The sequence below is a fragment of the Lycorma delicatula genome, chromosome 6 (genome assembly GCF_047948215.1).
Source record: "Lycorma delicatula isolate Av1 chromosome 6, ASM4794821v1, whole genome shotgun sequence".
NCBI classification, from domain to species: Eukaryota; Metazoa; Arthropoda; class Insecta; order Hemiptera; family Fulgoridae; genus Lycorma; species Lycorma delicatula.
This window is the reverse complement of record NC_134460.1, coordinates 165862567-165879186: the sequence shown is the minus strand read 5'-3', so window position 1 is coordinate 165879186 and position 16620 is coordinate 165862567. Positions and strand designations below refer to the sequence as shown.

Here is a 16620-nt window from a genome sequence, read left to right as displayed (position 1 = left end):
CAACTTCTATTCGTTCTTTTCCATACCATTGCGGTTTATATGTTTTTTTTTTTTTAATCTCATTTTATTTAAATATAATATTTCTTCGTTTACTTAATTCAATGATTGTAACTAAATCGCGCACGCGCGCATATCGTATTTAATTCACGGGGTGTAGCGTTACTAATGACGACAAATTTATTTTCACTATTTACAAAGAAAAAATCTCTCTTGACCGATCGGCATAGTGATTTAGCCGCGAGACTTAACGCATTAGGTTCCGAGAACCGACCGATCAAGATCCGGCCAGACCGTTTTCCTTTTTTTTTTTTACATTTAAAATATTATTAATTAATTTATTTACTTTTACCCTTCACCTATGACATCCATAATATAACAGTAATTTAGAATATTTTTTTTAGGATGTTTGTACGAATATTGTTAATTTTTTTTTTATCATATATATTGTTATTTTTTATCCGTTAAAAAATATGTTAATTAATAATATGATCTTCGATGTAATTTTTAGATATTTAAAGTGTAACCTTACCTTTTATTTATTTTAATCGGTCCAGTAGTTCTAAGGATATAAAATGATCAAAATGAAATGCTTTTTTTATTTATTTTTAAATCGATTAACCAATGCTCGAGTTATAGCAGAAAATATCGATGTTGTAATTTTCTACTTGTTTTCATTTCCTCCAATATATGATCAATTTAATTAAATAAATATTAATTGTTTTTATTTATTGTTCATTCTATTATTGTATATTAAAACAAATTTAAAAGTGATTAACATAAAATTACGGCAGTTATTTTTGTTCACAAGAAACTAATATATATATATAAATATAAATAAACTTTTGAACTGAAGATGGTTTTGGTGTGTGGAAGATGTGAAACGCGTCGAATCATAATACCAATTATAATATGTAGTAGTTTTCATATGAAATCTACTCTTAACAAATAATTTTTTTCTAAAATATTATATTATCATCGCAAAACAGATTTTTAATTATAATAATTCGAGGCAGATTTCGCCACTTGTAAATTTTTCATTTTAAAAAAAATTTTCACGATAATGAAACCCAAATATTTGTAATCGGTTATAACTTTTATTCGTTCTTTTTTCATACCATTGTGGTTTTTATTTTTTATTTTTTGATTTCCTTTTGTTTAAATATAATTTTAAAATTAAAATGTCTGGTTTTTAAATATTAAAATAAAATTTGCCATTTAACGTTTAAATCCATCTTTTTGTTCTTAAAGCATTTAAATCTGTATTATTATTTAAACATGTATTAAGAATAAAAATATATATGTTAAATGTCAATCTTTGTTTTAATATTTAAAAAACCAGTAATTATACCGAAGAATATTTAATTGTTTTAATGCAAATTAAATCGCTTATTTTTTTTTTCGAATTTGATAGGTTTTAATTAACTACACATCTAATTAGTTTTATTCGGTATAATATTCTAATTCTATGGTTATTTCTGCTATCAACGTTTTATTATTTTAAAGGTTAAATGATAACTCAACTGAAAAAAAAAACAATTAAAATTTATAATATTATAATTTTTTTTAATTTCTATAATAGTCGTAATAAAATATTATATTTTAATATAAATTATTTATACCTGATTGTAATCCAACGTACAAAAAACAAAATACGGCGGCCGGATTCGCCGGTTTGCGGTAGGACGATACTGTATAACAGATGTTGAGACTGTTTGAAAATGATGTTGCCACTGTCGACAAACGACACATAAAGATGTGTGTGTGTGTGTGTGTGTGTGTGTGTGTGTGTGTATGTTGTATGCAAACCGCGTACGAACACTCACTCGCTGTTGTAATGACAGCGGTATCACACTCAGTCGGTTTACTGAATAGGAACGGAGAGGTCTATACCGTACTGTACAACTACTAACGAAGGGATCGGCAGACACGCGACTGTTCACGGTTACCTCGTCATTCATTCTCGCTCCCACTACGTACCTCTCTCTTTCCCGCGCAAGCTCTTTAATCTTTTTTTTTTTTTACTAGCAGCAGTCTATGCGAACATCATCTCTACATATCTCTTTCCTAAACTTATCTTTCAATTCGATTATATCGATATAAAGATGATATGAAATACCGTTCAAGAAATAATTTTTCATTATATCTTACAGAATTATATATTTATTCTTCGAAACTGAATATAATTAAATTATCGATCTTCCTTTTTTTTTATATCTTCCATCTTTTTTTTTTTTTTTTAAATCAATCTTGGTAGACCACAAAACAGTTTCCGGTTGGCCGAGTATTTGTTTTATACTGTTTTTATGTTATTTATTTTTGTACGGGGGTATATCCTGTCAACCCTTCATTGTCATTATAGGTTTTAACAATTTACATATCGAAGGCTGTCATTTACTCATGTGTATATATATATATATATTTGTCTTCAGTCATTTGACTGGTTTGATGCAGCTCTCCAAGATTCCCTATCTAGTGCTAGTCGTTTCATTTCGGTATACCCCCCTAACAATTTGTTTTACATATTCCAAACGTGATCTGCCTACACAATTTTTTCCTTCTACCTGACCTTCCAATATTAAAGCGACTATTCCAGGGTGCCTTAGTATGTGGCCTGTAAGTCCGTCTCTTCTTTTAACTATATTTTTCCAAATGCTTCTTTCTTCATCTATTTGCCGCAATACGTCTACATTTGTCACTTTATCCACCCATCTGATTTTTAACATTCTCCTATAGCACCGCATTTCAAAAGCTTCTAATCTTTTCTTTTCAGATACTCCGATCGTCCAAGTTTCATTTCCGTATAAAGCGACCCTCCAAACATATATTTTCAAAAATCTTTTCCTGACATTTAAATTAATTTTTGACGTAAACAAATTATATTTCTTACTGAAGGCTCGTTTCGCTTCTGCTATTCGGCATTTTATATCGCTCCTGCTTCGTCCATCTTTAGTAATTTAACTTCCCAAATAACAAAATTCTTCTACCTCCATAATCTTTTCTTCTCCTATTTTCACATTCAGTGGTCTATCTTTGTTATTTCTACTACATTTCATTACTTTTCTTTTGTTCTTGTTTATTTTCACGAGATAGTTCTTGCGTAGGACTTCATCTATGCCGTTCATTGTTTCTTCTAAATCCTTTTTACTTTCGGCTAGAATTACTATATCATCAGCAAATCGTAGCATCTTTATCTTTTCACCTTGTACTGTTACTCCGAATCTAAATTGTTCTTTAACATCGTTAACTGCTAGTTCCATGTAAAGATTAAAAAGTAACTGAGACAGGGAACATCCTTGTCGGACTCCCTTTCTTATTACGGCTTCTTTCTTATGTTCTTCAATTATTACTGTTCCTGTAAATGTTAGCAATCGTTCTTTTATCTCTGTATTTGAACCCTAACTTTTTCAAAATGCTGAACATTTTATTTCAGTCTACGTTATCGAATGCCTTTTCTAGGTCTATAAACGCCAAGTATGTCGGTTTGTTTTTCTATAATCTTCCTTCTACTATTAATCTGAGGCCTAAAATTGCTTCCCTTGTCCCTATACTTTTCCTGAAACCAAATCGATCTTCTCCTAACACGACTAGTTAAACTAATTGTTCTGTATTCTTCACATTTATCTGCCACTGCTTTCTTTGGTATCTTTCACTTTTTTTGAAGTCTGACGGAAATTCCCCTTTTTCATAAATATTACACACCAGTTTGTATAATCTATCAATCGCTTCCTCACCTACACTGCGCAGTAATTCTACAGGTATTCCGTCTATTCCAGGAGCCTTTCTGCCATTTAAATCTTTTAATGCGCTCTTAAATTCAGATCTGAGTATTATTTCTCCCATTTCATCCTCCTCAACTTCCTCTTCTTCCTCTATAACACCATTTTCTAACTCATTTCCTCCGTATAGCTCTTCAATATATTCCACCCATCTATCGACTTTACCTTTCGTATTATATATTGGTGTACCATCTTTATTTAACTCATTATTCGATTTTAATTTATGTACCCAAAAATTTTCCTTAACTTTCCTGTATGCTCCGTCTATTTTACCAATATTCATTTCTCTTTCCACTTCTGAACACTTTTCTTTAATCCACTCTTCTTTCGCCAGTTTGCACTTCCTATTTATAGCATTTCTTAATTGCCGATAGTTCCTTTTACTTTCTTCATCACTACCATTCTTATATTTTCTACGTTCATCCATCAGGTGCAATATATTGTCTGAAACCCAAGGTTTTCTACCAATTCTCTTTATTCCGCCTAAGTTTGCTTCTGCTGATTTAAGAATTTCCTTTGTAACATATATATAACATATATATATATATTTATATATGTTTATTTATATATTTAGTTTAATATTTATTATTTAATATATAATATATTTATATATTTAGTTTCTTGTGAACACAATAACTGCCGTAATTTTATGTTAATCACTTTTAAATTTGTTTTAATATACAATAATAGAATGAACAATAAATAAAAACAATTAATATTTATTTAATTAAATTGATCATATATTGGAGGAAATGAAAACAAGTAGAAAATTACAACATCGATATTTTCTGCTATAACTCGAGCATTTGTTAATCGATTTAAAAATATTAAAAAAATCATTTGATCATTTTATATCCTTAGAACTACTGGACCGATTAAAATAAATAAAAGGTAAGGTTACACTTTAAATATCTAGAAATTACATCGAAGATCATATTATTAATTAACATATTTTTTAACGGATAAAAAATAACAATATATATGATGAAAAAAAAAATTAACAAAATTCGTACAACCATCCTAAAAAAAATATTCTAAATTACTGTTATATTATGGATGTCATAGGTGAACGGGTAAAAATAAATAAATTAATTAATAATATTTTAAATGTAAAAAAAAAAAGAAAAGAAAACGGTCTGGGCGGATCTTGATCGGTCGGTTCTCGGAACCTAATGCGTTAAGTCTCGCGGCTAAATCAGTCTGCCGATCGGTCAAGAGAGATTTTTTCTTTGTTAATAGTGAAAATAAATTTGTCGTCATTAGTAACGCTACACCCCGTGAATTAAATACGATATGCGCGCGTGCGCGATTTAGTTACAATCATTGAATTAAGTAAACGAAGAAATATTATATTTAAATAAAATGAGATTAAAAAAAAAAAAACATATAAACCGCAATGGTATGGAAAAGATCGAATAGAAGTTGTAATCGATTACAAATACAGAGTGTCCCATATAAAACGCAATCCAACCTTATATTGGTAGGTATTGAAATAATAAAAAGGCATGTGTAAACGTAAATGTAATTTTTATTATTACCATCCATTTAGAGTAAATGTTGAAAGTGGCCGCCATCTTCTTGGATACAAGCTTCAATTCTTTTTACAGCGTTTCTTGCAACGTTTTTCAAAGTTTGTGGCTGGATATTTAATACAGTTTGTTCAATATTGACTTTCAATCGTTCAAGTGTTCGTGATTTATTGCTGTAGGCTTTTTCTTTGAGGTAACCCAGTAGAAAAAAATCCGCCGCAGTCAAATCTGGAGATCTTGGTGGTCACAAGCCTCGACCGATTACTAAAAAATTCCTCGACGAAATCAGAAGTTGAACCTGCGTAGTGCGATGTCGCACCGTCATGTTGTAGCCGGCAATGTCTGTGTTCCTCTTCTAAGAGTGCGATGAACTGAAATAAAATATTCTAATATCGTTCTGCATTAATGGTATACTCGAAAAAAATAGGACCGATTATTTTCTTCCGCGATATCGCGCACCACACGCCCGACTTCTGCGGGTGTAATTGTTTTTCGTGATAAACGTGGGGATTTTCAGCACTCCAAATTCTACTCTTTTGGCTGTTTACGTAGCCATCCAAATGAAACCGTGCTTCATCTGTGAAAAATAACGAATCCATAACGATAATTCCCTCGCGCAGAAATCGACGGAACCGTTGACAATATTGTAGCCGTTTTTCTTTGTCGGGCTCAAGAAGTCGATAAACCGTTTGAATGCGATGAGGTCGTAATTGTAATCGTTTGGTCGCCCGATGAACAGTCGATTTGGTCAAATTAATTTCAGCAGACAAACGTCTGATCGATTTATTTGGCGAAGCGAGTAAATCGGTCTTTGATTTCACTGACTGTATCTGTATTCAACACCGACGCAGATCTTTTGCGTTCCTTGTTAGTAACAGAACCGGTCTCTCTCATTTTTGCGACTAACCTTAATAATGATGTTATGTTAGGAGCTGGTTTATCTGGGTACTTATGGCGAAACAAATCTTGCACTGCGACCGCTGATTTCGTACTGAATTACGACTCGACAATGAAAACACGTTCATCTAGCGAAAACACCATCTTGTCTCTAGCAATACACCGAACGTTATGATTGCATTGTTGTTACTATCGGTAGTGTTCTACTGCGTTACCGCGATGTTCAGATGTTGGACGAATCCATTTCAGTAACGAGTAGTGGTGTAAGCTTCACTTTTGAAATTTCATGGATGATTGATTGATGGGTTGCGTTTTATATGGTATACTCTGTATTAATCTTTATGTGACGAGCAAATAGTTTTTTACTTTTTAAGAATTTCATAACATTTTTTCACTGGATAGAATTATTTGTTTCTCTTCAAATTGAATTAACAAATTCAACAATTTTTTAATTTGATAATTAACGAATTATTCATAATTTTCTGCAAATTAATGTACACTTTTCATATTGTAAGATATATTACAAAACTAATTTTAAATTTGAATTGAATATTCAGAGAGAGAGAGAGAGTGAGTGAGTGAGAAAGAGTGAGAGAGTGACAGAGAGAGAGAGAGAGTGAGACAGACAGTGAGAGAGAGAGAGAGTGACAGAGAGAGAGCGAGAGAGAGAGAGTGATAGAGAGAGAGATAGAGAGAGAGAGAGTGAGAGCGAGAGAGTGACAGAGAGAAATAGACAGAGAGAGAGAGAGAGCGAGTGAGAGAGAGAGAGTGACAGAGAGAGAGATAGAGTGAGACAGAGAGAGAGTGAGAGAGATTCAGAGAGAGAAAGATAGAGTGAGAGGGAGCAAGACAGAGAGTGAGGGAGTGAGAGAGAGATAGAAAAGTAATCACTATTCATTTTATGACATTTTTGTTTCGATTATAATAAAAGACACAAGAAGAAAATTTTTATGGATTAACACGATAGTTCAATTTAATAATTTTGAACGATAATTGTAATTTTATAAAGAAAAAATAAGGTTTAAACATATTTTCTGTTTATTGTATTTATTGTTTTATTTTAAATAAATTTAAATAGTTATTTGTATTCTGATTTTGGTGGTTTATTTTTTTTTTACTAATTTGCCAGGTTAGTCTAGAAATAAAATTCATCATCACCAAAATCAACTAATTTTCGAAGTCGAAGTTCTAAGGTTCGATTCCTTGTAAATGCTGCTTTTATATGGATTTGAATGCTAGGCTGTGGGTACTAGTGTTTTTTACTTTCTTTCTTTTTCCAGTGTAATCTCTTGTACAGTGTCAATTCGTGACCATTCCTAGGATGTGTAGTTAATTGAACCCCAACCATCAAAAAACATCGGTATCCACATGATATAGTATTCAAATTCATATAAAAAAATAACTAATTTTATTAGGACTTGAACGCTGTAACTCTCGACTTCCAAATCAGCTGATTTGGGAAGACGCGTTCACCACTAAACTAATCCGGTTGGTTGAAGAAATGATATCTTTTCTTTTATCTGTTTAGCCTAAGGGATTACCGTTCAGGTATTACTTCAGAGGATGATATGCATGAATGTAAATGAATTGTAGTCTTGTACAGTCTCAGGTCGACCATTCCTGAGATGTGTCGTTAATTGAACCCCAACAACCATCAAAGAACACCGGTATCCACGATCTAGTATTTAAATTTGTTTGAAAATAACTGACTTTACTAGGACTTGAACTCTCGATTTCCAAATCAGCTGATTTAGGAAGACGATTTAACCACTAAACTAACCCGGTGGGTTACACAAACATAACCTTTCTTTATCCTGTTTATTCTCCGGGAATTACCGTTCACGTATTATTTCAGAGGATGATATATATCAATGTAAATGAAGTGTAGTCTTGTACATGCTTAGGCCGATCATTCCTGAAATGTGTCGTTAAATTGAAACCTAACAACCATCAAAGAACACCGGTATCCACGATTTAGTAATCAAATACGTGTAAAAATAACTGGCTTTACTAGAGTGTGTTATGGAATATGGTCTTGTGTATTCTCAGGTCGATCATTCCCTGAGATGTGTCGTTAATTGAACCCCCAACAACCATCAAAGAACAGAACTAGATCGACCGGTGTTCTTTATCACTGGTTGGTTTTCAATTAAACACACACTTCAGGAGTGGTCGGCCTGAATGTTTTCCTAACCGGCGTTTCATGTAAGGAAATTGATGAAAATCGAATTCCGGGCTGTATGGTGGGAGATCAGACACTTCACCGATGAAAACGCTGCAGTAGTTTCTTTGTTACAGCTACAATGTGCGGCCGAGCATTGTCATGGAGAAAGATAATATCTGATGATAGCATTCCTCTACGTTTATTCGGAATTCTTGGATTTTTCATAAAGTTGTTTCCTAACCGGTGTTTCATTTTTTGTGAAACAACGATGGTACAGACATCGAGCTGTTGACCAACGTAGAAATATGGCTGAAAATACAGGTGGCTCCTTTCTATGACGGAGTGGTGATTGAATTGAATTAAGTTGACACACTTTATCAACATTGATTTGATTAAAGTTTATTTCTATAACAAATTGCTCATAATTATTTTTGAACAAATAATTCAATTTAAATGAAAAATTGAATATTAACGTGTTTCATTAGCTAATTAAACAATTACTTCGATTCAATTTGTTTCATAAAATCTTTCATATACGAGGTGCGACAATAAAGTAATGAAACTGATGTGAAAAAAAATGTTGCTTACAGTTTTAGACATGCTTGGTGTTGTCTCCTTCAAAGTAGTTCCCCTCTGATTGCACACACTTATTCCAGCGGTTTTGCCATTGATGGTAACATTTCTGGAACTCATCTTCTGTAATATCCTCCAAGACCCTCTTTTGGACATCTTGTGTTGTTTGAAAATGGTGTCCCTTGACCGCCATTTTGATTCTTGGAAATAGAAATAAGTTGCACGGAGCGATATCTGGTGAATAATTTGGCTGTGGTAGTACTGAAATTTGTTTCATTTGTTTGGTTAAAAATCGCTGTACTTATAGAGCAGTACAGCATACAAGCATGCGTTTTACTTTTGACTTTGACATGCGAGCTTTATTTGGTCTGGGTGATTCCTTTGCGAACTTTGGCGTTTTGTCTCTGGATCGTATTGAAAAAACTAACCTTCATCACCGGTGATAACACGGCTCAAGAAATCTGGATCGATTTCCGTTTGCTCTAACAGATCGGCTGCCACATTTTTCCGTGTTTCTCGCTGTGAGATTTTGTTGTGGTGAAATTTTTGGGGACCATTTATGCACAAATCTTTCTCGTACCAAGATCTTCAGTTAATATTAGACGAACCGTTTCTCGATCGAGTTCTTCTGCGATCATTTTAACGGATAATCTTCGATCAGATCGTACGATTTCATACACCCTGGTCAAGTGACATAACCTCCTCTACAAAAACCTTCTGAAGCTTACCGTAAGTTGTCGTTGCGTTTTCACCCGATATAACGCAAAAAGAAATGACATACCGTCGCGCAATATTTTCCGGTTTCATTTCTGTGACGAGAGACACAAACACGTGTTCACTTATTACAGCACAACTCACGACCGAGCTGTTGCATCAATGTGCCGCTTGGACTAGAAGTAGCTGATAGATCAAGGTCAAAGTTGGTGTGCCTATTCAAGCTGCAGGGTTGCCACATCTTACAAAGAAAAATCCGTCTTATTACTTTATTGTCGCACCTTGTATGACTGATTCAAACGTAAATCCTTCTAAGTTATTGATATAATGATTGCACCTCCATGAATTTTATATAAATTTAATTATAATTATTAATTTTGTTTCTGTTTTGGTTATTTTCAAGGTGTAACAACCAGGTTTTATATATAATGAAAAATAATAAAGAAGAATAAGAAACAATAATGGAAAGAAGCGGTAATTCTGAAATTCTATCTCCAATAACATTTACCCTATCTGCACCGGGAAAATTAATTTTATTCGGTGAACATAGCGTAGTCTATGGTAAATCTGCATTAGCAGCAAGTATTAATAAACGTATGTATTTAAAATTAACTGAAGCAGATAATGAAATGTTTCGATTAAATGTGAAAGAAATTAATTTTGATTATTCGTTTCTGTTTAAATATATTAATAAAATAATTAATGAAGATATTCCTGATAATAATATGAAGATTTTAACAAAACGAACGTTGATGTAAACGAAATAAATCACGATGAATTTCTCAGTATTGTTGAAGAAAATATAAAAAAATTAATCGGGGATAATTTAACTAACATAACTAAAGAACAGAAATCATCTTTAATCGTATGTTTCTATTTATTACACGGTATATATTATAAAGATTTAGATTCAATCACGGAGCCAGGTTTATCAATTTTATCTCCTATAAATATAGATATTACAACAGAGTTATCAATCGGTTCAGGTACTGGTAGTTCTGCTGCATTTTGTGTTTGTATAGCGGCTGCATTAATACATTATAATAATATTAAAAAATATAGATTAATTTCGGCTGAAAAGATTACTTTTTCTGAAGAGGTAAGTGTTTTATTTTTATATATATATATATATATATATATATATTACATTAATTAAATAATTTTTTATATATAATTAGAAAGTCTATTGGAAACTGAAATGAACGTTGCTAAAATAAACGGAGCGTACAGAAAGATAGATAAAGACAAACGGAGAGACAGAAAAAGAGTGAGAAAGAGAGAGCAGAGAGAAAGTGTGAGAGACAGAAAGGTTGGAGAGAGAGACAGAAATAAAGACAGAGTGACAGAGAGAGAGAGTGAGAGAGACAGACAGTGTGCGAGAGAGTAGTTTATTTTTTTTTATTTTTTTTTTTTTTTAGGGCGAAAAACGGTTGAACGTTATCATCGCCCGGAAAATAAATAAATAGATAAATAAATAAAAATAAAAATAAAAATAAAAATAATTTAAGTTTTTTAGATAAAATTAAAACTTAAAACTACTATCACAGAAACAAAATCCGGAATGGGTGTAAAAGGCCCATTCTCGGATAATAAAAACACTAATATGTAACTTAAAACTATGTTAAAAACTATCACATTAAAAATAAATAAAACTTAAAACTATGTTAAAATCTATCACATTAAAAATAAATAAAACTTAAAACTAAAAAAGGAGATAAAACTTAAAACTAATATCACAAAAATCTTACAACTAATATCACAGACGAATTTATTAAAAACGAACAAAAAAAAAAAAAAAAAAACAAAAAAAATCCGATAGGGAGTGTAAAAGGCTCCCTACTCGGATAACAAAAACAATACATAGGACAATACATACAATTATGAAAGAATACATACTTATTAAATTTTTTTCATTAACCCTATACTACGTAAAAATATAAACATCCGGTTTAAAACCTCCTTATCGTCACGCAAGATACCACGGATGTTACTAGGAATTTTAAATTTATGACGCAATGCCGCATAACATATGCAGTCCACGAGTATGTGGCGCACAGTCACGCGGCAGTTGCATCTTGCGCATAGAGGTGGTTGTCCTCTTGTAAAGAGGTACTCGTGTGTGACTCTCGTGTGTCCTATCCGCAATCGACAGAGAACTACTTCCTCACGCCGGGGTTTTCTGTATGAGGAGTTCCATGGTAACACAGAATCTTTAATGTGACGGAGTTTATTATCAACGGTAGCTGTCCAATCACCTTGCCACCTTGTTCTTAATAATTGTTTTACATAGTTAATGAAATCAGAAGTAGCAACTCGGGTGGTGAAAGGAGGCTGGTTACATGCTTCTTTGGCAGCGGAATCTGCATGTTCATTACCTGGAATCCCTACGTGGCTAGGGACCCAGCAAAAACTTAATTCTGTGTTGCGATTATTCAACTCAGCGATTGCGTTGTAAATTTCAATGACGATAGGATGTTTGGAATAAAAGTTTTTTAAGGCTTGGAGAGCACTACACGAGTCACTGCAAATAAGAATTTTTCTATATTTAGGGTTAATGATGTTTAGAGCCTTATTTATAGCGTATAGTTCAGCGGTAAACACACTCGTAATACCGGGTAGACCAAACATATAAGTTCTCTCATTAACAACAAATGCACACCCAACTGAATCATTTTGTTTCGATCCATCAGTGTATACAACCGCATCTGGTTTCATCTTGGAGAGAACACACTGAAACATTTGCTGAAAGACAATAGATGGTGTTGATTGCTTATTGTATGTGGCCAGGTCAAAATTAAAATTTATAAGGCTTATTCTCCACGGAGGATATGAGCAAGGATATATAGAAAAGAATGACGGTTTGTCAACATTTATATGCTGCAGCAGACGCCAGGTACGGATACCTACCGGTGCAGTACGACGTGGATGGTCCTCATACTTTCTTAGATTAGGATTTCTAAAGACTGACTCAAGAGCCGGGTGATTTGGTTGTCCTTTGAGACGAGCAAAATACGATAATAAAAGCTGGTCTCGTCTATCCCAAAGTGATGGTTCACCACAGTCTACCAGTAAGCTTGCCACAGGACTAGATCTAAACGCGCCTGTGGCAAGCCGAAGGAAAGCATGATGTACACTATCCAGCATTTTAAGCACGGTTTGACGAGCTGATGAGTAGGCCACACAACCGTAATCTAAACGGGAGCGAACAAAGGAATAGTAAAAATGTATCATACATGATCTATCGGCTCCCCAGTTGGTGTTAGTAAGGACTCGCATCATATCTAGAATTTTGGAACATTTTGTTTTCAATTCTTTTAAATGTTTGACCCAAGTAAGACGGCTATCAAAAATTAAACCTAAAAACTTAATGTAAGTAGAGGTAGTAGTCTCACCGTTCAGAAAAATTTGCGGAATAGAAGGGTTTCGTAGCCGAGAAAAAACTACACATTTTGTTTTTTCGGATGAAAATGTGAAACCAGTAATCCTGGACCAAGTTTCAAGGTGAGATACAGTGTTCTGCAGTAGTCTCTCTGCTGTAGGTGCCGAACGGCTTGCAATGTAGATAGCAAAGTCGTCAGCAAATAGAGAGCATGAGACAGGAGCCTGAACACATTTGGTAATATCATTTATGGCTACAGAAAATAAGGTGGCACTTAATACACTACCTTGGGGCACTCCATTCTCCAAGATGACACTATCTGAGAGCGAATCATCCACACGAACACGAGCCGTTCGGTGATTTAAGAATCCCCGGATAAAAGCAAGCATATTGCCCTTGATTCCCCATTTTTTGAGAGTGTTAAGGATACCACGTCGCCAGGCTGTGTCATACGCCTTTTTTATATCAAAGAAGATAGCGACGAGGTGTTGCCGATTGAGGAAAGCGTTTTGTATGGCTGTTTCTAGTGACACTAAATGGTCAATGGAAGATCGTCCTTGTCGAAAACCACACTGTTCTGGAGATAGAAAGCCATGTTTCTCCAAGTACCATGTAAGTCTGCGGTTTACCATTCTCTCCATTATTTTACACAAAACGCTTGTTAATGAAATAGGGCGATAGCTTGAGGGGTTCTTCTGGTCTTTACCAGGTTTTAGTACTGGTATAATAAATGCTTCTGACCAGCCGGGTGGGAAGACTTGTTCGGAGAATAAACCGTTGAAAATATTCAAAAGTTGTTGTAGTGCCGAATTAGGAAGGTGTGAAAGCATGGAAAGGCGAATGTTGTCCGGTCCAGGGGAAGTGTCCCGTGAATTTTTAAGTGCATGTAACAATTCTTTAAATACGAATGGAGTGTTTAATTCAACAACCGAATCACCAATGTTTAACGACAACACCTCCATTTGTATCTTGTACCGTTGAAAATCGTTATTATATGATGAGGTGAGAGACACCGAGCGGAAAGATTTTGCCAGACTATTTGCCACTTCCGAGGATGATGAAAGGAGCTCTCCTTCATCAATAAGACCAAGAATAGATTGTTTCGGTGATCCGAAGATTGCACGAATTTTCTTCCATACAGTAGACGTGGAGGTAGTGCGTGAGATAGTGCTCACGTATTTCGTCCATGAATTCCTCTTAGCGTCCAAGAATACTCGACGGCACACCGCTCTAGCCTTGCGGTATAAATTTAGATGTTCCGTTGTAGGCCTACGATTAAATTTACGTAATGCCTGCCGTCGATTCTTAATAGCAATTTTGCATTCATCGTTCCACCATGGAACGAAAGGACGTCTAGGATTACCCGATGTTTGTGGGATATACCTGTTGGCATTCTTAAGTATCATGGACGTAAAAGAAGAATATTGGTCGAGGATGTTCGCTCCATCGTCATACTGAGATTGGAATGATTTACAGTATCCGTTCCAATCTGCCTTTTCAACAATCCATCTCCGTGGCATTCTTTTAATCTCGCAGTCTACACCGAAACTAATAATAATTGGTCTATGATCACTGCCGTGATAGTCATCACAAATCGACCAATTAAAATGAGGGAGTACATTCGGTGAGCATATAGAAAGATCAAGGTTAGATGCAGCACCAGTTGATAAGGACATAAATGTGTGTGATCCATTATTCAGTAGGCAAAGGTCAAAATCTTGTCTCAATCGGTTTATCATATTTCCTCGAGTGGAGCAGAAGGTTGAGCCCCAGGAAATATGATGGGCATTGAAGTCTCCTACTATTAACGATGGAGATGGTATTTGTGTAAGGAGATTTGAGACATCTAAAGCACTGAACACAGTGTTCGGTGAGAGATACAGATTGCAGATATGCAATTTGAAGGGAATAGTGACCTTTACTGCAATAGCAGGAATGACAGTGGTTAGTTGAATTCTTGTAGCTGACACCCCATTCTTCATGAAAATCGCTACTCCACCACTCTCCCTACTGTCTACTAGGCAGTCGTATCTCTCGCAGAAGTATCCTCTAAGAGTAATTCGGTCATGTTGTAGAAGGTGAGTTTCCTGGAAACACATGATTAGTGGATCATGTGTGTGCGCCAGTACTCTAATATCTTCAATGCGGGACCGAATACCTCTAACATTCCACTGAATAATGTTCATAAGTGTAAGAAACAAATAAAAAAATAAATTTCGGAGACTATATAAAAATTAGTTGTACGTGATTCGGTTTTTCTTTTTTGTATTTTTTATTTTAAAGAACTCCGATGCCCTAGGGTCGGGTGGTTCTTCAATCATATCCTCCAGTATATGAGGTGATGGTGGAGGAGATTTATTTGACTGGGATGCTGTAGTTGACATCCCAGAAGAGATAGTTATGTGGGTTCCCTTTATGGGGAGCTTATTAGGTGGCTTACTGCCAGCTGTGATAGTCGCTATTCGTGGCGGTACGGCTTTGGGAATAGGAACTTTCGTATGTATCCTACTGTTTGATTCACTAGCTGCGACGGAGGACTTTTTATTCGTTTTTGTCAGCTCTGAGATAGTGGCTGTAAGTGAAGCTACTTGATCAGATAGCATCTGAACAAGTTTTTTAAGCTCATTGCAGGATCCGCACTGCTGATTATTAGCATTTGTAGGAATTTGTTTAGATGTAGCGGTGGCAAAAGATACGTCTGGTTTAACCAGGTTCCGTGAGTTGTTTATCTTTTTATATTCTCTACGTGCAGCCGGAAAAGATAGTTTTTGCTCCGTACAGATTTTGAGAATTGCCTTTTCTTCTTTAAAAGTTGGGCAATCTCGGGAGCGGGCTGTGTGTGGACCACTGCAGTTTGCGCATTTTTCACTTTCTTCGCAGTTAGTGTCATTGTGACCTTCTTTAGAACATCGAGCACAGATCTCTGTTTTTGTACAAGATGTTGTGGTATGACCAAAACCTTGGCATCTAAAACATCGCCGTGGGTTGGGTATGAATGGTCGTACCCGAACCGAGAGGTAACCCACTTTAATCTTCTCTGGTGGAACAGGAAGATTGAATGTTAATATAAGAGACGGTGTCGGTTCTTCTGTTCCGTTCTGCCGTTTCATTATACGTTTTACTTCAACAACATCTTGGTGGCAAAGCTCGTCAACTATTTCAGAGATATCTATATCTATAAGGTCTCTACAAAAGATTACACCCCGGCTCGTATTTAACGTTTTGTGGCATTCTGCACTTATATTTATGCCACCCATATTACGGAGCCGTAAGATAGATCGACTCTGTTCATCGTTGAATGTTTCAACCAGAATCGATCCGTCACGTAATTTCCTGATATTCTTAGGGGAGCCACTTACACCTGTTATGGTTTTGTTAATTAAGAAAGGTGAAACCTTTTGAAGGGAGCCACCTTCCTGACTATTTCTGAGTACAATGAATCTGATATTTTTATATTTTGATTTTAAGAAATTCTGTTCAGTAGGACTTTTATCCTCGTCAGACGAAGCTGATCGAGGTCTCTTCGCAAGACTTAAAATGGTGGTTTTTTCAGATGGACCACCAACCATCATAGTGTTTATTATTGGA

At 34.8% G+C, this 16620-nt stretch overlaps 1 protein-coding gene and 1 pseudogene across 1 annotated transcript in view; one reads left to right on the top strand and one right to left on the bottom strand.

Moving 5' to 3' along the window:
• LOC142326975 (glutathione hydrolase 1 proenzyme-like) overlaps positions 1-369 on the bottom strand; it is a 73278-nt pseudogene extending 72909 nt beyond the window's left edge.
• A 9704-nt stretch (positions 370-10073) lies between these two features.
• The window catches only part of LOC142326974 (uncharacterized), a 33680-nt gene continuing 27133 nt past the window's right edge, over positions 10074-16620 (top strand). Inside the window, exons 1-2 of the mRNA XM_075369707.1 lie at positions 10074-10360; positions 10405-10752. Of these exons, the coding sequence (XP_075225822.1) occupies positions 10115-10360; positions 10405-10752 (594 nt within the window). The 5' untranslated portion in view covers positions 10074-10114. The remainder of the gene's footprint in view (positions 10361-10404; positions 10753-16620) is intronic.